The following is a 25,000-nucleotide window of genomic DNA, read 5'->3' on the forward strand; positions in this document are numbered from 1 at the left end:
TTTGGCGCACAGCTCGCAAAACACACGACATTTGTATTTGAAGTTGTATATTATGTTAACGCGTCGTCAACGTGATCCTCTGGACAACCAACAACACAATACAAGAAATGTGTTTATATGAAACAAAACAAAAGAAAAAGTTTTTTCTTTTCTCAAATATCAGGCGATTAAGATGGGAGGTGAAAGCGCTTATAGATTAAACGGTTTGTTAAGACAAAAGAAATGATAGAAAGGAAATGTCTGCTCGACGAATTCGAGACCATATTTTTAAGAGATGAAAGCCAAACAAACCGAAAAGTTAATTGCCCTATTTACAGAGATGTGGACTTGTTGGCACCTCGGACAAGGATTCTCACCACATACTGTAATCCACATCGTCGTTATCGAAAGCGATGAAAAATCCCAAGATAGTGAGAAAGACGATTATGTTGGCCGTGATAACCAGACCCGCTGATCCCCACATGATCTAAGGGAAAGAAAAAACAAACAAAGGAAAATACATTTCAAGAAAAAACTTGTTAAATGTTTGTTCTTCTTCTTACCACTGGCGTCAACTCTGGGGCTCTTGCTAGGATGATGGGTAGACCGAAGGCAGACACAACAATGACTGCTGTTATGAACATGGCAATTTCACGACAGGGATTTGTGTTTCCTGTTCCATCTCCATACCTTCGTGAAATGACAACTGGGAAGGGTGCCAAAAGGTAAAATGCTACCATGAAAAATGGCCACCAGTTGCTGAAAATCATTTGGCAAAACATCACTTGCTATTAGTATTCAGTATGGAAAAGTTTACCAACAACGGCTTACCTGTACTGCGGCAAGGCACAAGCCAGAACAAGAAAAGTCATTCCGATAGAGCCTGAGAAGGCTAATCCAATAAGGCTGTAAGAAAGTATAGACAGCTTAAATTACAACTTTCTCAAAGGCTGAAAAGAATAAATATTGCTCGCTTACGCTGAACATGGGGGGAGAATGTCACACAAAGGAAAAACCGATTCCAAGTTGCAGAGTGATTCCATATTAATGAAACAAAGAAAATAATCCACAAATTAGCCGATGCAGTAAATGACTTGGTAGAAGACGGAAGTATATGAGTCACAAAATCGGTTGTTGCAAAGGAAAGGTGAGCAGCACATCGCAGAGTTTGCACAACGTGACAAATATTTCATGTGCAAAACTCAACTTACCCCGAATTCCTGCCATTCTTTTATTTTGTGTGTATCAAGTTGTGTTTCTAATAAATTGGCCAAGTTTGCACAGATTAAGAGACGCTCTAAAACCAAATTCGATTAATATCGTAGACTCTGCTCCTGCTGCTGTCAGACGACTTGCCGATTGCATCGAGCAACTACGGACGAAGCCTCTTCTGCGACGATTGAATTTGGTGACACACCAAATTGTCGTGGATATTTTTGGAATCGCCCAATAAGCTCTTGTTAATTCACAGGAAATGCAAGTTCCGGTATTATAAATGAGTTTTCTTAATCAAGTTTAATCGTTCGTCCACGAGTAATTCGCGAGAAATTCGATCGAATGACAACAATTCGCCAAAAGTTAACAAAACCGGTCGGATATATAAAAGAAACCGATCAAAATGCAACAAAAATAACAAAAGAATGTAATATATATTTTATTTCCCGTGGTGCATTGTAATTAGTTTTGGATTAGCCTGTTGAGAAAATCGACTCGACAAAAAAGTGCTGCAAGCATCATGCAGGGATCCGCGCATCCATCAAACGCAACAAGACCAGCACGACTAATGAAAAAGGGTGTGCCTCAATTCCGTCTAGCAGCACAGATGGACGACGAAGCAAATGGATGAGTTTTCTCATGCCAACAAGTATTGCACACGCCATTTCAACCCAGATATAATATATACTACTACAATAAATCAGAATTAGCATATGTAGCCAGCGGCCATTCTCGGTCTCGAGCTATAGCTACGCACTATTCCAACGTGTGCACATAATATTATTTGGTTATATAGTCCAGAACAAAGGGACAAGAAGAACGCTGGAATATATATAAAGTTTTGAACCCGAGAGTGCAAGCAAGCAAACTCTCGGTCCGTCCGAAGGCGGTGACGTATGCGTTCAATGGAATGATTTAATGGCAGCCCACGGCACGGGGGTATAACAGGAATCAATCAAGGTTATACCGGGAACATGCAAAGACTTTATTATGTGCACATGCCAATTGTATGACTCATTTAAATTTCTTTATACTAGTGTATACAAGCTCAGGTCTTATTATTTATGTGTGTGTATAAACTTTATTCGGAAAAGAAACCGCGTCATTTGTTATTGTTGTTATAAATAATGGCTGGTGGGCGTTGGGCGTTACCAAATGACGAGTAGAAGAACTTGTTGTTGTTAACAACAAATTAAAAAATAAATAAATAAATAACAAGTGTAGTTAATGGATTTATCCCCAAACTGTAATTCTATATAACCTTCATCACTAATAAGTCGCCAAATTGTCCCGTATAACCCCGACGGCCTCAAAATTCATTGAGCGTACGACAAATTAACATTTGGAAATATTGCCAACGCCATTTGTTAACCCAAACGCTATGGTCGATTGTAAATTGCTTAGACCATCCAAGTTAGTAGGTTGTTTAGATAAGATGTCCAATTTTATCAAACGAAAGTAAACATTGCATTAATATAAGGTTTGACGTAAGATCGTGACGTTTTACTGCTCTGTGACAAGTGACAGTTGATTTGTTGACTTGATAAATTTACCCAAACCAAATAAATATAAAGTCAAAAAAGCTGTTTGTCGAGTCAAAGTTGATAGTGGAAAGATATACAAGGGCTCCCGTACCGAGCCTACCTCTTGTATTTAAAGCTGCAGGTTACATAACACTCCAATGTAACCAACAAATTGTAAATCAAGAAAGCTCACACTATTTAGAGAAAATGGCCAAGTTAGTCGCTGTGATAGTTGGAGCGATTTGTGTGCAATGCTTGTTTGGTATTGTTAAATTTATCAAATTTGTTTAATAGATTAATTCGTTAACTATAGAATTATTTTATAGCGCTGCCATCACCGGGCCGAAATGATTTGGTGTGGCGACGGAATCAAAAGTCTGCGACTCCGTTGATTGTTGGCGGTGAAGAGGCGCTGCCCAACGAATTTCCGTTCATGGTGTCGATGCAATCGCTGGCAGTCGGCGGGACCTACAATCACCGATGTGGCGGGGCAGTTATTAACGAGCGCTGGGTCGTTAGCGCATCTCATTGCACCGAAAAGTATACAGCACATGTCTATCATTTGATATCTTTTTTCAAATTGATGTGAATGCCTTTTATATTTTCTCTATTGCAGTGCTTTAGTTGGTGCCACCAGGATAGCTGCCGGTGAGCACAGTTTGTCTACCACAAGCGGCTTTGAACAATTCAGCGATGTCGAAAAGTTTGTTATGCATCCAAATTATGACACGTGAGTTCTATGGCGAATATTTTACATATGGCATATTTGACTAAAGTTAAACTATTTTACCAGGGTTACATTGGAAAACGACATTGTCTTGATTAAGGTAATATAAATGTTGATTAATCATTTTTGTGTAAGATGGCAATTATAATAATTAATCATCTCGATTTCAGTTAATTACTCCTCTTGATTTCTCTTCGGGGAAAGTCAGCCCAATTTCGCTTCCGGCCATGGGCCAAGAAACTGCCGCCGGAACCAACGTTACCGTTACAGGCTGGGGCAATCTCGAAGTGAGTCTTGTGTACAATAATAATGATCTTTTACTTATCAAATTCGATTTTTGTGCTGATGAATTATTCTCCCTCATATCGAAATTGTTAAGTTTAACAATCCTAATCGACCGGACGTGTTGAATAAAGTCGGGATCCCAACCGTTTCGGACATGGAATGTCGGCGATCGTACGGGCCGATCGACATGTTTGATTCTTTCATCTGTGCAGGAGTCCCAGAAGGTTTGTGCTGTCGCTCTCGGTTATTCAATATTTAATCAATCAAGTTTCACAGCTTGAACGCTTTTCAAGTTCTTTTATACGCTGGCACCTGAATTATTGATTAATCCATCCGAATATTATATCAAATACAGGAGGGTTGGATTCGTGTAACGGTGATTCAGGAGGGCCGCTTTTTACCAGCGATCCGCAGCAATTGATTGGCATCGTCTCGTGGGGCAAAGATTGCGGCAAGTTGAATATTATTATTTTCTCAAATCATTTTTGCTTTCAGACTAGAGAATAGCGTTTGTTATATTGTTTTGACTAAGTACTATAGTGCTGCACTGTTCAATCAATTTTTGATCCGTCTTTTAGCTTTACCCGGTTACTATGGCGTCTATACGGAAGTGTCTTATTTCTCCGACTGGATTGCTGCCACCATCGCTGCTGCTGATGCTCATTAGCATGATTATTATTATCATCCCGCCCAATAAGCCAAAAAGCGGAACAGCAGCCCGTTGAATGCGCAATTTTCTTCGAGTGGCTTATCAATTGGTTATATCGTGTGTGGCATTATATTCCTTGAATTCTTATTAAAAGCTGGCTTATTATAATTTTTAGAAATGATACATTAAGTCACCCAATACGAAATTAGAAAAAGTGAAAGTATTATATTCCCTCTTTGTTTTTGTGATTACTTAACACCAGCACAGGTAAAAAAAAACAAAAAACAAAAATCAAACATTTGGCACAGAGTTACACAATAGCCCTGGCTGGTAATGGAGACAGTCTGTCGGGGTCGTTCGTTTTTTCACGATAAAGTGCATGATGCGGCTGAAGTATGGTGTGACGTCAGTCGGAAATATTTGATATACCGACGTCAAATAACTCTTTTTTTTTCTGGTATATCAAGACAATAAAATAGCGAGGATATGAGAGAGAAACAGGACACAGTACGTCAGTTTGACGTGGTGCTGCAATAGCCCATCAAATCGTCGACTGCTGCTTCTATATGCCAAACAACCGGATAGATCAGCCTCAAGGTGTGAACCCACGGACGTCACATCACAACCGGCGCACAGCAGCAGCAGCACAATCACTATACGCGGATAAATTGGTTGCGATATATGGAACGTGCTAATTGTAGATTGTTTATGTGTGCAGCCGACGCTCCATCCGAGAAATACGGATTAATCTTATACACAGAACATTTGAATAAAAGATTTCAAAGCTCTCACAACATGTTGATAAAATCTACATGGGCCTATAAGTCGTGAGTCTTTTGCCATATAATTGTGTGCCGCTGAAAAATAAGGCTACATACAACTCTAATAATACGACGACAACAAATGTAAAAGAAACTTTTATTCCCCCACCGGAAAAACAGATCGATAGACGGTTGAGTTGGGGCAGCACTCGCAAGTTTTCTTGACAGAAAAGCAAAAAGGAACTTTGCAAAGTAGATTATATAGTCTATAAGGTATAGTACTATAGTAATGGCAATCAATTACGGTGTTGCAAGTCTAGAACGTTATTGATCAAGATACCGTTTTCAAGTAATAGATGTACCGATGGCTGGAATACGGAGGCGCAAGTTGTGCTGTGCGTGTATTAGACGACGTCAATGTCTTATATAGTCGGTCGCCCATTGCACGTCAAGACAAAACTGCTCTCGCCTTTTCCTATCGACTCGTCAATTGAAAATCGAAATGCGTAGGACCCATAAAAATGATGACGCGCGTGAATTCATATAGAAAGTAGTTCAGTCTTTATTTCTCTGCTGTTGATCTTCCGCTTTTTCTTTTCGGATTTGTTTTCGTATGCAAGATCCGTCCGTTTGCAATTCTTGCGAAATGGCCAGTAGCAGACCGTTTAAATAAAGAACGCGCATAGCAATTAAAAACATTTGACCCAAATCGAGTGAAACGAACGAAATATAAGCGGCTCCATTCAATGTCAACCAGAGTTGTCGTTCTAGCCATGCAAATCTTTTCTAGGAAGGTTGTGGCGAATATGAGAATGGCCATATCATCCTATAATCATTTCCTATAAAATCAGCAATAAGCCGCAGTATATCAGATAGACTATCAATCCTCGGCAGCAGCTCGATTCATTCGGATGCTGTGCGTGAGCCCCGGTTGTTCAAAAGCCACCGGAATTCCAAAACAAATATAGACATTATTTACAGAGTCGTGCAGTCTATGTAGATGAAAAGAGACTCGACGACCTTTGAATACAAAAATGACTAGATAATAAAAAAAGGGTGTGCTGCGCTGTGTGGTGAATAGCCAACGACTTTAAACGCGCGTCAGTCTCTCTAGATAATACCGTGCGGACGCTGGAATATTTAATGTTGCCCTCGGGATGGGGGGGGGGGGAATCGAAATGCGGAATATCTCAACGTCTTAATTGATTGAAGAAGAAAAGAATGGACGGTACACAGCTAGCACATGTGTTGTGTTTATAGATTGCGATTAACATTCAATGGCCTTTTGTTTCTTCTCCGCGATGAATTATGATGCCGAAATGTTTTTCCAGTGAAGGGGAAACAGCAGCAAGGGCAGTCGGAAATTCTTGACCCATTTCATTGAATTATTGACAGCTCAGAAAAACAAGATTTGCTCCGGCACATTTTAAATTGCGTCTGCCGACGACTGATATTCTCACAGCAGCACTGCTGCATAAAATGAACATATCAAGTCATATTTTTAATGGCAGTTGTATAGAGTCGGTTGTAAAATAGCCTCGCAACAGGTGATAACTGGAATATGGAATTATGGATAAATAGACCGTCGATTTGCTGCTGTCTACATCTTCTGGATTCGGGTCTGTATATAATACTCTATCATAAGGAGGGTGTGTAGTGGCGAGAGCCCAGCTGAACGGCATTCGAATCAATACCTAACATGTACAGATATTATATAAGCTCACCGGCGTGGCAGCAGTTGCTGTTGAATGCAATCACCATTTTTGATGTTCAATTCTAATCGATTCTAATAGCATCAAACCACGCCATTTCAGACTTATAGTATACTATAGGACTATATAAAAAAAGGTTATTTTCTATAAGGTATACTATAGATGTTATTTAAAGTATACAGCACGCGCGGGCATGTTGGACGCCACGCGTCTCTATCCCGCGTCAAAAATGATGAAGCGGTACCAGATGGATGGCTGGGTTATACACGTACACAGAACAGCAGAGGAATCAAATCATTGATTGTTTTTTCTCTTTCTATGCTGCTGCTGCCCGGACAACCACGTCACCAGTCTCAACCAGCTGCAATCTTGTTTTCCCCCCTCCCTTTTAGTTTTATTTCTTTTGGCTGAATAAAAAAACCCACAGTTGCGCACTGATGCTTTACTCGACAGTCACTGCAACTCATAAGATGTTGTTGTTGCTCCACATTTCTCTCTCTCCTTTTTATACTCATCTGCTCTGCTGCTCGATATTACGTCAGCAGCGCCCAAATAACTATATATAAGATATCTACGTACTATATTACTTAGTATAAATCTTGATTAGCAGTTCGCCATGACAGCCAAGTCAGTCTAGAGAGCAAAACCCGGCGGGTGTATATAGCCGTGCTGGCTAAGTAGAATATAAGAAGTCTCTCTCTGCGCCAGTATACAACCTGTAACAGAGTGCACAGCATACAACCTGTATATGATGTGTATAATAAAGGATAGACACAACCTGCTGTACATATAGTCTCTATATAGGTGGTTATGCCTTTCAACTGCTGGTTGGCCGAACTCAGCGCCAACAGCAGCAGCAGAGAACAACATGATCAATAACCGCAGCAGACGCGCATGCTGGGCTGCAGCAGCAACCGTTTTCTCTCCACACATCACAGCCGCATATAGTACTGTGTGTTATGTGTTATAATATATAGACACAGCAACAGCTAAATGAAGGTAAATGCTTACATATTGCTTACCCGTGATTGTATTTTACCCGTGATTGTACTTTTACCCGTGATTGTACTAGTCAAACGAGGAAGTGTGTAAATTGTAAAGGAGCTCACCAATCTGGTGATCGCTTTTGCCCCATTCAAATGAAGGCCGTGGCGAGATACAGGGTGCGAATGGAAAGAAATTAATGTTGTTGACTCAGATATCCTCTACAAAATGCCGCGAATTTAAATCCCTCAAATGTCTCCAAATTAATCTTCGACACTCCAAAATTGCTTCTGCCTCCCTTGCTCAGGTCATTGTTGATTTAGATATCGATCTGGTCTTGATACAAGAACCCTATGCATTTTCTGCAACACATCCCGTTATCCCAAATGTCCCCACTGGTTACTCTCCCTTCCACGCTCTAACTAAAGATCATGCGTATGGCTCTGCCATAATCGCTCGTGATTCGATAGCAACTAAATTCAATCTGAAAAATAGGCACCTTGACAATCATGTGGCGTGTATTGAATTAAAAACTGTTGATGGCCCTCTTTGTTTCTGTTCGCTCTACTTGAGACCGTCTGAGCCAGCTTTTCTTTCATCGGCTACCTCAATCTTTGACTCCATTGGTTCCACTAACGTGGTATACGGAGTTGACTCAAATGCGCGAAACCCTGTATGGAACAGTATTACAACTGATGTCAGAGGCGCTGAGCTTGAAACCTTGCTGCACTTTAAAAAACTAAACATCGCTAATGTGGCCAGAGAAAATCTTGTTTTTGTACCTAACGGTACGTCATTTGTGGATCTCACTCTGTATGGTGATCGTGTAGATATACAGTCTTGGTCTTTCTTGTCCATCCCATCCTTGTCAGACCATCCTTACATCTTGTTTGAAGTGAAATTGGTGAAACCAGCTCCACCTAGAGCTAAATGTTCAATTCCCCCTCTTCCGAAACTGTGCTCGATTAATCAGGAGCTTTTCAATGAGTTGCTTTTGAAAGAATCGAAGCAGTGGAAAGATCCACCTTCCCTTCCATCTATCTCTGAAATTGAAGAATTAGTTGATAAAATCTCCTTGTCTATCGCAAAGTGTGCTAAGCTTTCTAAAATTCCTCGTGTTGCCCCAATCGTTTCATGTAATATGCCATGGTGGTCGGACGAGCTGCGCCTTTTGCGCAACTCAGCCAGGCATAGATACAGATTACTTTCCAGATCCCATACCAATGAAAATAGTAATAATTACAAAAAAGCACGCTCCATTTATCAAAAAGCACTTCGCTCTGCAAAGAATAAGTCTTTTGCTAAATTTCGGACAGCAGCAACGACTACTGATACTTTTAAAGCTTTATCGGATTTTACTAACAAAAAGAAAACTATCTCTCTTCCTGATACGATAATCATTAATGGTATCCCCACCTCTGACCCATCCAAAATTATAAACGCTTGTGCCGATCATTTCTTTCCTTCTCCAATGCAATCCAGCTGCTACCACAACGATATTGAAACTAACTGTAATGCCAAATTAGCTGAAGCCACGACTGACCCAATTCCTCCAATAACGAACTGGGAGCTAGATGCTGCTATCTGCTCCTTAAATACTAAGTCAGCAGCCGGGTTTGATGGATTAACGAATGCTATGGTCGTGCATTGCCTGCCAGTAATTAAATCTCACTTGATGATAATTTTGAATGCATGCATTATGCTCAGTTTCTTCCCTGATAAATGGAAAATTTCTAAAGTCAATATAATCGGAAAACCAAACAAACAGAGCTACAGTGAGATTCAGAGTTTTAGGCCTATAAGTCTGGCCAGTTCTTTTTCTAAGATCCTGGAAAAAATCATTCTGGGTCGTCTTCAATGGCTGGCAAGATCTCAAGATTGGCTAAGCCCTGACCAGCATGGCTTCCGAAGCGGCAAATCCACTGAAACGGCCGCTCACTCTTTGGTGACCGGCATTGAAAATGGATTTTCCGCCAAGGAGGTCACAGCTTGTGCTTTCTTGGACATTAAAAGCGCCTTTGACTCTGCCTGGCATCCTGCTATAATGAGTGCTCTTATCAACAAATCATGTCCAATCTACCTTATTAAAATCATTCATGATTTCTTGACTGGCAGGAGAGCGATTCTTACGACGCATGGTACTTCTATCACCATACCGGTAAATCTGGGCTGCCCTCAGGGAGGTGTTTTGTCTCCGTTCCTTTGGATTGTGCTTATTGATGATATTCTTCGTTTATCTTTTCCATTTCCTTATAAGATCGGTGCTTTCGCCGACGACTTAACGACATCCTCTACTCACCTTTCACCTACTCAGGCAGTGTCTAATCTGCAGATTGTGTGTGATACAGTCAATCAAAAATTACGTGATATCAAACTTAACCTAAATGCACAAAAAACAGTTTTCATGATCTTTTCCAAACGACGTACTAAATTACCTAAACTCACACTGACTGTAAACGGCAACCAAATCCATCCCTCTGAGTCTGCAACCCTCCTTGGACTTGTCTTAGACCCTCAATTAAAATGGACTAGTCATATCAAGGCCAAATGCGCGTCAGCAAAGAGAGCTCTTTTTGCTGTAAATAATTGTATTAGAAACTCATGGGGCTCCGACCACAACAAATTGCGCTTCTTATACTCTTCTGCTGTCGAACCCATTTTAACATACGGCTGTGCGATTTGGGTCTCAGCTCTTAATCGTAAATCTATAGTCAAACAGTTGAGGTCATTTCAAAGGACAGTGGGGTTGCTGTTAACAAGATCTTTTAAAACTGCGTCCACTGAGTCGATAATTTTACTAGCTAATATTACGCCAATTGATCACGTCATAATCCGCATCGCTGCATGTCGTTTTATGTCAAACAGAGATGATCCTTTTACTCCTTCCTCTTTTAAATTCCTGAATACTTCAATACCTGATATAGTCACCAAAGAGAAATCTGAAAAATCCGAATCTCCCTTTTCCGGGTCTCTCCCACCATGGAAATTTTGTTTTAATATTTTACTGCTCCCAAAACACATAGTTGTCCCACTGCTGCCATCAGATAATTCAGTAAACGTCTACTCTGTAAGCACTCATTCACCAGTCCAAACAGTCACAGGAATAGTAGTCACTAATCACTCCGGTGTAATCTCCTCGCACAGCTTCTCTTTTAAATCCAACAAATCAAAACTAACTAACTCCAGGTTAGCATTCAAAAAAGTGCTTGGTATCGCCCTCTCACTATCACACTGTCATTCAAAAATTGATATTTTCGTCCAGTCTAGTAGTGATTACTCCTTTGCTAGACCATCTAGCAGGCATGATTCCCTTGATGCTGAAAATTTTACTATTCTGACTTCTATTCGAGGCCGAATAAATCTTTATTTCGGCCTCCATAGCGCGAACGCTGGGTATGAAGCTGCTAGAGAGGTGTCCACCAGGAACTCTCCTCTAGTGATGGTGAACTTTCCACCATCGAAAATTGAAAACAAAAGGGAAATTGAATGCTTACTTATCTCTGTATGGGAATCTGAATGGAGTAGTACTCAAAAAGGCGAAACAACTCGGAATTTTTTTCCTAACGTTAAAGCCGCTGCTATCCTTAAGACTAAAAAATCGAACAATAAGATCGCTCAAATTCTGACAGGCCACTGCTTACTAAATGCCCACCAGCACAGATTTGGATTTGTTAAGGATCCTTCTTGCAGTTGTGGTGATCCTATTGAGTCAATACCCCATTTCCTTTTCTTCTGCCCAACCTATAACATCATTAGAGGAGAGTTTAAAGACATCTCGCTGGAGGCGTGTAATACCTGGCCACCTGAGCTGTCTATGATACCACAATCCGAGGTAATGTGGAGAGCCATGAAAAATTTCATATTTAAATCCAAACGTTTAGACCCAAATGTCCAATTAAGAAAGTAAAATCTTCGGGGTGTATGGGGACTGCGGGAACCAACTACTCTCCTATCCATGGCTATGCCGGTGGCCCCCTCGTGGGGCCTTGAAGGTCCAACCATACCGGATAGGCTTCAAGAAGGATGAGAGGCTAGCTGGCTCTTTTTGCCCGAACCGACACCAGAGTATTCTCGTCCGACAGGCCCAGTTTCCCAAATAAACTTTCAATGTTGTATATCCTTCTTGTACAGTCCTATCTGTCTATATCACTATATATCATGTATTCATGTATCAAAAATTGTATTGAGATTCTTATTATCCTTAAATGAATACACGGCAGCAACACTCCGTTCTAGGAGTATGCGCCATCAACAAAAAAAAAAAAAAAAATATTACGGTCCATATTTATATGCCGCGCTCCAACCAGCAACTTGTCGTGATTTGTGTTCGCAATTCATGGAAACAAATGCACAGCAGTCGAGCTGTTCTACTAGGCCTACTTTATTATACTGTAGCGGACATATAGTTGACGTCGCAGAGTTATAATGGTATAAATAAATTTCATAATAATTGGATTAAAATGACAGTTGCGTCAGACGAACGAGTAGTATTATTTATACGATCTAATACTGATGGTATAAACGTGTAAATCAAATGGTTGTCATGTGAGTTTTGGAAAAGAAAAGCCGACGCTTTTGAAAAACAAATTTAATTGGCAGAGATATAAATAATACAAGAGCTCCGCTTTATTAGGATTGTTTCTTCTTGTTCGCGATCCATTCCAAGAAAAGTAGACGTCAATAATTCCATCCCGATACAATTCAAACCCGCGTGAATGCGATACAGTCAAAAGCGGGTGGGCCCTTATTATTACTTTTTTATAAATCGCTGTCATGACTTCTCTCTGCTACATAGAAAATTATTGGCCTATTATAGTCCAAGTTCTCTCCATAGCTCTGAGACTGCCATACACGGTGAATTTGATAGCAGCGAGAGAAGCACTAATGATCCCGTCACTTTGAACTTAATACCTGAAGGATGTGGTTTCATATAATAACGCGCAACATGCAGCAGCAGCAGCAGCATGTAGCTAGGGCTCGCCTCTTTGTAAAAAGTGGCTCAATAGATCGCTGATGTGATACCACCGAGCGCTCTAAATAAAACGTTTCTCTCTCCGTTTCTTATACATAGACGACAAACCCAATTTTCAGCCGAGTATACTTTTTTTTTCAAATCCGGTTATTACCTGTTTAACAAGTGCCTTATTAGGAATACTCTTTATACCCATAGAGACATATAGAAAATAGCAACAGCCGAGAAACAGCTCTATACTCAAATGACGCATTCATCTTCTTCTTTTTCATCCACCATCACAATATCCAACGGCATGCGAGTCATTTCGACCTTTCACTCAGCATCAGAGTCTAAACGACCAGACATTCAAAGAAAAGTTTTATTATCTCGAGAAGCCCAATGACGTCAGTTGTGATGCGATACACTTTTTCCCCCCAGCAAACCGGAAAGATGAGCCTTTTCTATAATAACGACATTAAACAGAAATGTTTTATGTGACATTTGCGGATTCTATTGGATGAAATTGCAAAAATAAATCAATTTGAGATATATAAGTAGGAATAAAGAGATCTCTAATAAGAGCTGATGGAATTGATCTTAAATCTGATCAAAAATGGGATAACAAAGTGAATTTTAACACGACAAGGGGAGGAAAGATTGCTGGGGGATTCCAGTGAAAACCGCATCGATTAATACTATGGGTTCGCGATTTTGCACATTTTCCCTGCGCATATTATTACAAGAGACATCATGTGCACTATACGTCAATTGAGGTCCTTGACAGTCTCTGACGTATTGTGCCATATATACTCTGAGAAATGGAAAAGGTCTCGTCGAGGTATGTATAAAAGTGGGCTAATGGATTCAAATTCAAATTGAATTGCCCTTTGTTTTCTTCTTCTTCTTGGATCCCCTCAAAAGTTGTGAGCCTTCGTCTTGTTTTGTCTTATTCTTGTCGTCGGTTCGGGGCTTACATATTAATGCTGACTAGCCAATTTCCACTGCACATAATCCATTAAGCTTCAACGGGTGGATAATTTTATAATTAAAAGACCTTATGAACCCTCGTGTCGCCGTGTTAAGCGGAAAACTAGTAGTAGGGGAAAACTTGCATTTATAATTTACACATTGATGAGGGAAAAAGAAAAACTAGTTTGGTCGTATCCCAGCAACCGGCAGCTTTCCAGGGAAAGCTTCATACCTTTTAAAAATGTGAAAGATGAGTTTTTGAAAAATAATGATTTTAAATGTTATTTGTCGTTAAAGAAATGGAAATTGTGACGATCAATAAAGTTTATAAGGAGATTCAATACAGTTTTCCTTGTGGTATTTCATACAGTTTATTCTACAGAGAATTATATTCACGTTTCGTATATAAGTTGTAATTTCTCAAAAGTCCATTCAACAAGAAATTCAATGGGTCCTATTCGAAAAGGAAAGTCTGCATACTATGAAATGAATCATCTTTAGAATTGATGGCGGAATATATATATTAAAGATTATAAGTCTGCAACAGTTGCCATCTCTCTCTCCCCCCGAAGAGATATGTAATCGATCCGCTTGATATAGGCTATCGCTGTTGCCTGTCGTAACGATGGCGAGTAGGAGGACGTGAACTCTTGGGGATCGCCGGTATAATCTCCCATCGATCGAGTTGGTTGACATCGAGTGCTGCGCTCTCCTTGTAATATCGTCTATACAGAAAGTTGTTGCTTCTTAGTCCCGAGACTAAATCCCGCGGGAGACCTACGATACAACAATCCAATGTCCTTCCCCAGCAGCATCTAATACAGTGAGACTTGTTTGACCTTTAACTCAAATCCTTCGAATCGAATGTGTGTAAATATATCCAAACATTATATTGCAGAGTGAGTTCTGGAATAAAAAGTTGCGTAATTCGTGTGATATTGTACATTCACGTCGTCACTTCCGAAACGGCAGCATAATTTCCTTATTCATCAATGCTATCGGTAGATTTTACCAGTTTAGTAGAAGATTTATTACAGATGAACATGACAATCAGCATATAGTGTCTGGCGGGGTGGCGCCTGCGCTGCATTATCGAGAAATAATAACAATCAAAATCCCGTCAGATTGCCAACAGCAGCACACGGGCATGCGGTACAGTCGGAAAAAAGAAATGATGATGCGATTTCATTCCATCAAATTTTTCATTCGAATGGGTTTGTTTATTTTTCCCGGAATGAGATCTCGTTAAGATTCTGTCGATGTCTTTGTGGACGAAAAATCAACGCCTTTCGTCGGTTTGTGCACAGTCGAGAGCGATGACGGCCAATATATCTGGTCAAACGAGTTGTAAAATTCAGTTGGCCAGCGACACTTCTCCCAATAGGTGCGTATGACGTTTGTTCAGGTGTGGCTGGACTGCATGTCGTGTTCTGCGCCAGCCCTTTCGACGGCTGTCGTTATTACGTGTTCGACCGAGTGAAGTGAGAAATCGACGGAATCGAGAGTCGAGTGCCAGCCAGCCAAACCTTTTGAAAAATGGGATGGAAAAGTTCACTGGCTATTCATTTGGGATTTTGGTTTTATCTGGTCGGAGGCGGAGCAATTTATTTCTACATTGAAGACCCGTACTATCACCTCCCCGCGCCGCCAAAACGTAATGTAACACAATTATTTCAACTGTTTTGACCTACATTCACGAATATTTGTGTCTGAAGAATCTGTCGGTGTGACGACATGGCAATTTAAGCCGATCAACAAGTCCTCGCTTGTCTTTGTGCTCTATAAAAAGCCAAATAGTCGCTAAGCAACAATGTGTAATGTGCCCTTGTGTGTCAGCCAAATATGGGCAGTTGTCACAATTTGATCCATTTATTTATTCTGACGTGTACACTTAAATATTTACAGTGAAGACGATCAATGCCACTTTCTGTCAAAACCTGGTGAATTATACTGGTAAATTGTCTTCTTACTTGTAACTGTAACAATTCCACATATTGTATTTAATCAATATGATTGGTTATTATTATTAGTTGACAATTACGCAACGAATAACCGTGTGGCTGTGCCGCTTCAACACAACCACTCAGATGAAGCGTGGTTCAAGTTACTAAACGATTCCTGCCACAACCTGACAAATTTGGAAAAAGACGGAAACAATCCCAGTCAAGACGTTGCCTGGGAATTCTCAAGTGCGCTGTTTTTGTGCATGACAATTCTCACCACCATCGGTAATCATAATTAAATCTTTTCTATCTTTCCAGACTCCGAAATAATTTTATTTCCGTTTATTTCAAAAGTTTATATGGTAACAAGTCCAACAGTCGACAAGCGATTCTTGTACGAGTATTCCTTTTCCTGTTGATCTTATAGCTTGCCTCTATTATGAAAATACTGAATCTGACCGGTTTACGTTGTCCCTCAGTCAGCCTTACATATTACTCAAAGCAATCACGAATAAGAAAAAAGATATTGAAAATGTATGGGGCTTATTTGATTGAACAGTCGGAACGTGGGTTATTTTATCCAGTAACACCAATAAGAACACGCGCTATAAAACTGTGACGTTCACATTGTTTACTGATTCTTCTTTCTATTTTTTTTTCAGGTTATGGGGAGTTGAGGTAACTAATTGAATATGAGTTATCACTTGACGTCAAAATAAATTAACAATTGACAAAAATTTAGTCCCAAAAGTTGCTGGGGAAAAGTCTTTTGCATATTTTACGGCTTCATCGGAATTCCGATATTTGGAATAGTCCTGGCTTCGACTAGCAACTACTTTAGCGCCGGTTTTCTGCACCTGTACGAACGACGACGATCTAAGCTGCAAAAAGATAAGTGGCACGACATTTTTATCGCAGCCACCGCCTTTCTTCTTCCCGGACTGGCTGCCTTCCTTTTCATTCCGGCCGGAATTTTCGTTTACTTGGAGGTATTTAATAACAACTGGTTATTACTCAATTAAAGACGAGTTTCTATCAAACTACAATTCATTTGAGTGATTCATTCAAGGGCTGGTCCTATTTGGATGCGACATATTTCTCCTTTATAACGCTGACGACGGTCGGATTTGGAGACATTGTTGTTGGTGAGACTGACAAATTCGATGATTTATTATTTATATTGCGCAATCAATGACAATTTATTATCGGCGTCACATAGTATAACTGAGTGTGTCAACTTGATTATAGCCCAGGAAACGAATTTCTCGCAATTGTGGATTTACCGGATTTGCTGGATTATCTGGGTCATGTTGGGCATCGCTTATTGGGCCATCATCATTTCTTTCATCACGAAGGCTCTCAAGGTAATAAGTCAACGTGAAAAGCAACTGGTTGGCCAATTTACTTACGATGAAAAAATCTGCTTTTACCAGTCGAAAAAATTGAGGCAAAAATGGGAAGAAACCAGTTTGAAACTCACTGAGCAAGCGCGGCAAATGATTGAACATCAACTCGCAACCAACGGCCACAATAGAGGCTCATTTGTTGCATTTAAATCCAAAGTACATATGAATTATATCATTTCAATTTCAAAACGAAAACATCATTGATGACTTTGACCAATTTTCTGTTGAGGCGGTCTTTGATTTCGCTCTGCAACTCACGGGCTCCATGGGGAATGTGCGAGCTGAACTGGAGCGGCATCCTCTTCCTGGCTTGGCAACGGCCTTCAAACCGGCCGTGCCCGGTCGTGGATTACTTTCTCTAGTCGAGCTGTCGGTCAAAACACTGGGCCACAGAAAAGGACAAGAACAACAACAACCAGTTGAAATCCCTGCTGCACCGGTTCCTGTCCTTGCCGAAGACCAAGTTCAAATGTCGCCGCAAACTAGTGTCAAATCTCGGCCGTTACTCGTCAACACCCACTCGTCCAGCATGGACTCGGGTTTTGATGATGATGAAATCAACAGCAGCTCGTCTCCAGGGTGTTATTCGAGGCAACTGTCTAAAACAAACAGCAACTGTTCACTTCCTTACACGTCCGAGCAAAAGTCCAGGGCAATCCTAAGTAAATGGAAGTCGTTCACTCGCAGCCAAACCGAACCCGAATTAAAACATCAAACCTTGTCAATAACTGGACGCCAAACTTCACTTCGACAACTCCTCATGGAAGCCGTACTCATCTTGGAAGAAGCTGAAGTGAAAGAAGCGGCCTTAAACAATCAATCAGACGAATAACAATTTCTATTTGAATTCATCGCCCATAAGAGTATACCTCGCAGTAACTATCTAGATTTGTTACTCAAATGACTAGGGATTGACATTCAAATTCAAAAGATAAACTTTGCTCCTTTATTCATGGTGAAATATATAGACAGTATCTGATTATTAATTGCTAAACGCTGAATCTCTATGAATGCTTTACAAAAAAATGGTAGAAATCGAGGAATAAATATAGATCAGGGAAAGAAAATTATTAGACTTGACGGGAATAAAAGGCGTCAACTATTTCGTCGGGGCAGATAAGCCGAAATTGGATGGAGATGGTGGAGGAGCAGAAATACGCTGTTGCAGCTCTCTAGTGCAGTTCTTTGGTGTTACCATGCCAGATGACATGCTCTTCTTTGCCTCCATTCCCAACATGTCACGAAAAGCCTGTCGACAGATATAAACAAATTAGAAAATGAATCAACGAACGATAACTTCATATTCATACACTCACCTGATCTGTTTTGCGTAAAGCTTGTTCAACATTCTTCAGAATCTCTTCAGTTCTCGGCGAGCGAATGATGGAAAGACGATTGCTGTTGGACTGGAATTCACCTTGTTCTTCTTCGTAGCACAATTGTGGATTGCTCGACCACATGCTCTCCTCATCGTCGTCCAAAAGTCGATCCAATTCTTGTCCTGGACCATACAATCATTAGCAACAATCGAAAGCTAATTGACAAAAAGTAGTTGTTACCTGGTGGAAGCATGACGTCGTCCATGTTGGTGTAGCGTGGGCCATCGGCGAACGAAGGTAAGCCAATGCGAGGGATCTCGATGCGTGGAACGCCTTGTAACGATGAACTGCGGAAACGTTGGCCAATCTCTCGATGAATGTCACGAATTTCTCGGCCCATGTTACGAAACTCGTTGCCGAAATCACGACTCATGTCACGCAGATCGGCACTTAAACGACGCGAAGTATCACGTACTAGTTCCACAGTGGCCGTGGCCAGACCTCTCGGCGATGAATTCGACATACTTATTTTCGAGTGGTACAGCAGAGAGAAAGTAACTAGATAAAATGTAGAGTCAAAAATATTTTAAAAAAAAGGCAGGGCTTAATAAAAAGGAAATTTTACCTGGCAGTGTCGAACGATGAGATCTCCGTGAACACAAGTTATTTATTCTCGGCTGCAGTTGAACAAGTTGAACAATGGCGACCATCAGAAATGAACTCGTGCACACAACTGACGTTTGCTCCCTCTCTCTTTAATATTTTACGTCAGGAATTCTCAAATACCCCCCGACCTTGCCGCACACAAAAACTTGTCTCTAATGGCCTTCCCCTTCCCATGTTTTTACACGAGTCCCGCTTGAGGGTAATTAAAACGCCCAATCAGGACCTACTGTCAATGACAAACAAATCAACCCGGGAACATATTTTACGCTCTAAAAATTTGTTTTTTTTTTTTAATATTTTTTAAATCTAGAGTTTAAACGAATTAGATGTACAATTTAATGTATTAATAAAAAATAACCTTATTGTTCCAAAACGAGAGATTTGGTTAATCGATCACATATTTGGGAACCTTTTTCTTTTCTGGCTTCGGTTTTTGCAATTCTTGATCCAAACTGAATGGCTCGTTTCGGTTCAATGGCCGTTTTATTCAATCCCATCTGAAAGGCAAGTGCTCTAAGGATGATTTTATCGCCCAAGCCGATCGGCAACCTTAGATCGACCTTAGTCCAGATCGGCAACTGAGCTAGATATTCAACAACCATTTCGTCGAGGTACGGCAATCTTGGAGCTCTGCCATGATCGGCTAATATACGGTTGTCGCGACCGAGATTTCGCTCTGATATTCGGTTCATTTCCATTTCGATCTCGGAGACAAGCAACGGCCAGCCCCCATTGGCGAATTTTTGGCGATGTCGAGCGTAACCAGCCATTTGTTCGTCCGCTCCTGCACCCATCAAAACAACCTTAAAAACCAATGACGTCAATCGAAAGAAATAAATATGAATGAACAACAACAACCGAATTTAAATTGAATGCAAGTGTCGCATTACCCTGGCCGGAGATACGTATTCCTCATTGTTCGAGATCAAAACACCTCGCCCACGAGTGGCAAACCATTGGGCACAACCGATGCTGTCGTCGAGGACGGTTGAGGCTGGATGAATGAGCGTCGCGATCCTCGACTTCCTCATTTCTAGTAACTCTTCCAATTCCACGTTGATCTAATAATCGTGGGAGTAAAGGGACGTATTAAATTAAAACAAATCAGCAATTACTTTTTGATAATAATTCAAAAATACTTCGCAAAAATTCCATTTCCGAGAGGGGTTGAGCTTTTGTAATTCTTCTAACGCTTGGAGACCAGTCAAACGGTCAGGGACATCAAATTTGTTAGCGGTGGGATTATTCTTGGTGCGTAATGGAAATGCTACATTCAGTAGATCAATGGATTCGTTTTCTGGCCAGACACGATCTGTAAGTGCAGCTAGAACACTCGAGTCCAATCCACCGGAGAATAGAATGGCCACTTTTGAATGGGTGCACTTGATTTGATTTCCATTGAGATGCAGTAGCACGCACGCCTTACAAAGCATTGGCTGGCAATGAACTCGAGATTTGATTGAATCCAACAGAGCGGCTTTCAATCCTTCTACTTCCTTTTGCCAAATGTTCAAGTAATCACTAATAATTTGATCAGAAGATTTGCTGTCCAACAAATCACTGAAATCAGGAATCCAACCAAAAAATTCGTGGTCAGAGACAGGCTTCTTGTTTATCTCATATGGATTTCGCGAGTAGACCTTTTTAACTGAAATGGTGTTTTCAAAGCTGATTTGGTACAAACTGGAAGCAGGTATTTCACATAATGTGGAGCATTGTGATGAGGATGAAATTATCAATTGAGGACAGGAGAGTTCCCCATCCCCATTTAAGCAATTCCAGAGTAAACTATGTCTTCCAAACCTATTATAACAAGTTCTATGTAGTAATATACCAACCATATTAGTATTTAAACTTTGAACAAACCTGTCTCTTCCAGTAATTATTCGATTGAGGCTTTTCTTGTAATAAATCAGCGACCAGGGTCCCTTTATGATTTCCAAAGTGTTACATATTTCTTCCACTGTTTCAACATTCTCAAGTTTGTCTAAAAGAAATTTGGTGTCTGAATGTCCTTTTGGAATGTGTTCATCTCCAATTCGACTGTAAAAAACATCCCCATTCCATAGAAGGATATTGCCACTTGAGTCTACCAATGGTTGTGGAACAGGAAAATCACCTTGTAGCCATAAGGTATGGCCGGAAAATGTTGCTTTCCAAGATGTTGATAAGTCAATTTCAATTTCATGACTAGCATCTGGACCTCTTCGTTCCAGTACAACTTTATTTTCATTCTGCAGAAAAAAACAGTCTAGTTAATGCAAATTTATTCGACAAAAATTAAGTATAGTTTAGGTTAAGCAACCAGTTGTTTAGTGCACTTGTGATCCTCCGACTTGGTTCTGACACATAATAGAATTCCACACATTTTCAGTCGATATCTTCAGTCTGTACAGCGTAACCTACACCTGTCGCGAGTCCACGACTAGCTTGAATTTCCCCCAACATTGTCGTCTGCTTTTATTTATATTTCGAACAACAATGCCAGAGAACTTCTTGGTTAAATGAATTAAAAAAAAAGAACTGGTAAGAAAATGGGGGGGGGGGGGTATACAGTATGTTTGGCATGCCCATGCCAAGAACAAACCCTTACAAAGCATAAAATGACTACACTAGCCGCAGATGAAGACGTCCGGTAAAACTGTGATAACTTAACTGTACTCTGTACCAACGGTGTAGGTTACTGAGTATAATCTATCAAACCTTTCCCTATTCTGTGATCAGAACTTGAATTTTCATCTACATTACTCCTTCGTAATGTGGTAAATAAGAAGTAATTTGACAGATTTTTAATTTGTTTTCCAGTCACAGCATTGATACTTTCACCACCTTAAAAGCAACTACTGGCCAACTAACTACGTAATAGCATAGCACCGCGAAATGCTTTAAAATATTCCGATTATTAAGCAAAAACAGTAGACGAATTAAAAGACAAGTAACAATCGTAAATCAAATTTGATAATCTTTATTCACATCATCCAACAGAAACTAGACTAATGAACATTATGAAACACCTGGCGCCTTCATGTTTGTGCGTATGACCGATGCAACAAGGACAGCATTTCATTCTTGAATCACGTTTAAATCTATTAAAGTAAATAAAGTTGTTAACTACCCACAAATTAGCATGACTAAGTAGGACAGAATATGTAGCGTAGCTTTCCACTCCCCATGTCTACAGTACCAGACAAGACGAAGGATATACTACGTACTATTATTTTCGACAGCAGGGATGTGTACAACTACAACAAGTAGAAACACCATAAATACTGCCGTCAAACGCAAATGGGAAAAATGAACCGAAGAATACCTGGATATTTGAAAACGCCAAAGAAAATCCAACCGAAACGTCAGCTCGGCACCAAACACCAACTGTACAAGAGACGAGGATTAAAAGTCTGCATAATATAGAGCAATAAATATTGCTCTTCAACCCTTAGATTTCCTGTCAAGAATTGAACAGGAGACCTTACACGGAATAGCATTTTACTGTTCCCACCGTATACCAAAGAACAGCCATTTATGAGCATATCCAATCGGCTTAATTAGTGGGGTAAATACTGTTAGATGGTTACCAACCTGGAATAAGCCCCATCCGACTCATGGCAACGAATCGCCCTACAGGTCGACGTGCCTAAACAAGAAAAAGAAAAATTGTATTGTAGGAGAACTTGCTATGAAACTTGGTACAATGTCGAGTTCAACTCTCAAGTCTTCAAGAATTCTTCGAGATTTGAAAACACCCATGCCAGAACGGCACAGACGCCTTCCACTCGAAGAATTTTTTATTTACCACCAAAGTAACGCCACAAACCGAGAAAAAGAGTAAGCCGCTGACTTTTCGGTGAAAAACACAATTTGATTCGAGTAAATATAATACCTGTCCATGCCTAATCCTCCCATTGACTTGCGACAGCCCATCCAACGGGAAAAACACAAATCTGCAAAAGAGAAACCATTAGTATGGCATTCGGAGAACGTAACTCGATTTTTGATCAAAAAACAATTTCAGGGGTAAATCGCTCTTCAACGACAAACTCAGAAGAGATGTCAGAAATTTTACGAATGTCATCATTGACAGAAAAGAAAACCACGTTATGCAACTCAATTACCGTGAAACAAATTCGCCTGCATATTCGGTGGAACATAATTGGCACCCACTGCACAGCAGATATGCCACAACGACATTCTAGAACAAATGAAAAGAACTCAGTAAGTCGCAGCATTTTAAATAAATCATAAATTGATGCAAATTTTTGATCAGTGGTAGTGACGAAACTTTAGATCTATCATTGAAATCTTCAAATTATAATTTGTATACATCATAAAGAACAAGAACAAATCAAGATAATTATAAATTCATATTACCTTCAGTTTCACGTTCTAATGAAGTTCAAAGGTTTGATAGAGGAAACCCTGATTTCACTCAGCTTTCGTGTAGGAAGGGCCGTGTTGACGCCTACCTAACTAAAAGAATTCAACGAGATTAATACACCAAGTCAATTAACCTGGTCAATCTTTGCATTCAAATGTTTCCTCAGTCTCAATAAATCAGTTTATACCACCAGCTTTTTGTCTGGGATAAATGGTATCGTCACAGGAAGTAACTTATATCGTATAGAAAATAGCAAACACATACCTGCGGAATAAAAGAGCAATAGACCACCCGCTGTGGGAGACGCGACACACTGCCCCGCTAGAAGAGACCTATATAAATTCTAAAATTAGCAAGAACCTACAACTCACCATCCAAGCATTGAAATGGAAATGTCAGAGTCATGCATGTCTAATATTTTGATTGACTTCATAATGCAACGTTGTGCAAGTCAGAAAGAATGATCATCACATAAATTAATCAGTACACAAACACAAACAACATTGATTACCTCTTAATGAAGCAAGCCAAGTAGATTTACTCCACAGGAAACCCACAAGGCCGAAACTGCCCAACACATGAATCATCAGAAAGAACTTATGACTGCAAAAATCCTGTATCCAGCAAGAAAATGAAAAATTAGAAGCCATTCCAAACACTGTACATCACCCAGTATATAAGCTAATCAGATATGCAATAGTTTTTCCTCAAAGCGATCAGAACAGGTCTGTATTTGTCATCACGAAACAGAATCATGTGAAAATTAATTGTGAAATTACCTCCTTTTGAAGTTATGGTTTGGGAGATAAACCCATAACACCAAGCCCATTAACAGCAAACCAGTGATAGAATAAGATTCCTATGTCCTGTAAATACACAAAATTTCATGTGAGGTTCTGAAAGTGTTTCTGCTGAAAGCATGTAACAAAGTAACCTTAATAATTTTTCATTACCAACTTAAATATTTTTTCCCACAAAGGACACGTTTAACTAAGAAAAAAAACGAAGTATCTCAAAATAAAAAAAATGCTACACGTGTCTACAATTTCATTTTAAGATTAGACTGAAATCACTGAATGTTCTATATGACACTCAAATATTTTGAAACAGGACATTTGCTATCAAATTTAAAAATATATAACTTAATCTAATCTACTATTAAGTTAAAGAAAATGTCTGAAACAACTTACCCGATCTTGGTTAAGATACGCAGCCATGCTGCTCCCAATGTAACAATGGCCGAGCCACGAGACGAATTGATCGTTGGTACAGAAATTCAGCAAGAAAGAAACCTTTGTCGAGAAATGGGGGCAAGGAACCCCCAGGGTTGTGGTACAGCATTGCCATATCAAACCAAACAAAATGCCTGTGCGCCAGTGCGCGGCAAATATAAAAATTTAAAAAAAGCAAAATTTACTTGTTGTTGACTTGTGGAGTCGGGAGCGTGGTTGTAATACAAATTTAGTATAGTCTACTATAAACAGAATTAAAACGAACAATTAAAAAAAAAATTAACTCCGTAATAATTAGTTC

The 25,000-nt window shown here is 40.0% G+C and overlaps 5 protein-coding genes across 10 annotated transcripts; 2 read left to right on the plus strand and 3 right to left on the minus strand.

Moving 5' to 3' along the window:
• Positions 1 to 30: 30 nt before the first annotated feature.
• On the minus strand, positions 31 to 1,359 carry LOC124193119 (leptin receptor gene-related protein-like). 2 transcript variants are annotated; one of them, XM_046586774.1, is made up of 4 exons: positions 958 to 1,359; positions 811 to 885; positions 543 to 738; positions 31 to 466 (listed from the first exon to the last, which is right to left on the minus strand). In XM_046586774.1, exons 1-4 carry the CDS (start codon positions 1,020 to 1,022, stop codon positions 353 to 355), a joined length of 450 nt encoding a protein of 149 aa, XP_046442730.1. In that variant the 5' UTR covers positions 1,023 to 1,359; the 3' UTR covers positions 31 to 352. The 2 variants fall into 2 exon arrangements, with proteins under 2 accessions (XP_046442730.1, XP_046442732.1); XM_046586776.1 differs by having other exon boundaries at positions 1,191 to 1,356.
• A 1,437-nt stretch (positions 1,360 to 2,796) lies between these two features.
• Positions 2,797 to 4,604, plus strand: LOC124193125 (trypsin-1-like). The gene is made up of 8 exons (XM_046586788.1): positions 2,797 to 2,979; positions 3,044 to 3,257; positions 3,334 to 3,447; positions 3,511 to 3,544; positions 3,615 to 3,731; positions 3,824 to 3,953; positions 4,085 to 4,180; positions 4,308 to 4,604. The coding sequence occupies exons 1-8, from the start codon at positions 2,925 to 2,927 to the stop codon at positions 4,394 to 4,396; spliced, it is 849 nt and encodes a 282-aa protein (XP_046442744.1). The 5' UTR covers positions 2,797 to 2,924; the 3' UTR covers positions 4,397 to 4,604.
• A 10,420-nt stretch (positions 4,605 to 15,024) lies between these two features.
• LOC124193153 (potassium channel subfamily K member 10-like) lies at positions 15,025 to 18,093 on the plus strand. Its single transcript, XM_046586835.1, has 9 exons — positions 15,025 to 15,412; positions 15,664 to 15,711; positions 15,789 to 15,986; positions 16,364 to 16,379; positions 16,444 to 16,690; positions 16,771 to 16,846; positions 16,950 to 17,065; positions 17,135 to 17,263; positions 17,337 to 18,093. Exons 1-9 carry the CDS (start codon positions 15,295 to 15,297, stop codon positions 17,937 to 17,939), a joined length of 1,551 nt encoding a protein of 516 aa, XP_046442791.1. The 5' UTR covers positions 15,025 to 15,294; the 3' UTR covers positions 17,940 to 18,093.
• LOC124193163 lies at positions 18,031 to 19,193 on the minus strand. Of its 2 annotated transcripts, none has more exons than XM_046586847.1 (4): positions 19,052 to 19,193; positions 18,667 to 18,984; positions 18,424 to 18,608; positions 18,031 to 18,356 (listed from the first exon to the last, which is right to left on the minus strand). In XM_046586847.1, the coding sequence occupies exons 1-4, from the start codon at positions 19,134 to 19,136 to the stop codon at positions 18,207 to 18,209; spliced, it is 738 nt and encodes a 245-aa protein (XP_046442803.1). In that variant the 5' UTR covers positions 19,137 to 19,193; the 3' UTR covers positions 18,031 to 18,206. The 2 variants fall into 2 exon arrangements, with proteins under 2 accessions (XP_046442803.1, XP_046442809.1); XM_046586853.1 differs by having other exon boundaries at positions 18,667 to 18,987; positions 19,051 to 19,183.
• LOC124193135 (asparagine synthetase domain-containing protein 1-like) lies at positions 19,174 to 21,565 on the minus strand. 4 transcript variants are annotated; one of them, XM_046586815.1, is made up of 6 exons: positions 21,398 to 21,565; positions 20,959 to 21,326; positions 20,232 to 20,895; positions 19,983 to 20,153; positions 19,451 to 19,895; positions 19,174 to 19,315 (listed from the first exon to the last, which is right to left on the minus strand). In XM_046586815.1, the coding sequence occupies exons 1-5, from the start codon at positions 21,458 to 21,460 to the stop codon at positions 19,452 to 19,454; spliced, it is 1,710 nt and encodes a 569-aa protein (XP_046442771.1). In that variant the 5' UTR covers positions 21,461 to 21,565; the 3' UTR covers positions 19,174 to 19,315; position 19,451. The 4 variants fall into 4 exon arrangements, with proteins under 4 accessions (XP_046442771.1, XP_046442763.1, XP_046442780.1 ...); XM_046586807.1 differs by having other exon boundaries at positions 19,192 to 19,318; XM_046586824.1 differs by lacking the exon at positions 19,174 to 19,315 and having other exon boundaries at positions 19,419 to 19,895; positions 20,959 to 21,135; positions 21,212 to 21,326; positions 21,398 to 21,417.
• Positions 21,566 to 25,000: the final 3,435 nt, after the last annotated feature.

Source organism: Daphnia pulex, chromosome 1, assembly GCF_021134715.1.
Source record: "Daphnia pulex isolate KAP4 chromosome 1, ASM2113471v1".
NCBI classification, from domain to species: Eukaryota; Metazoa; Arthropoda; class Branchiopoda; order Diplostraca; family Daphniidae; genus Daphnia; species Daphnia pulex.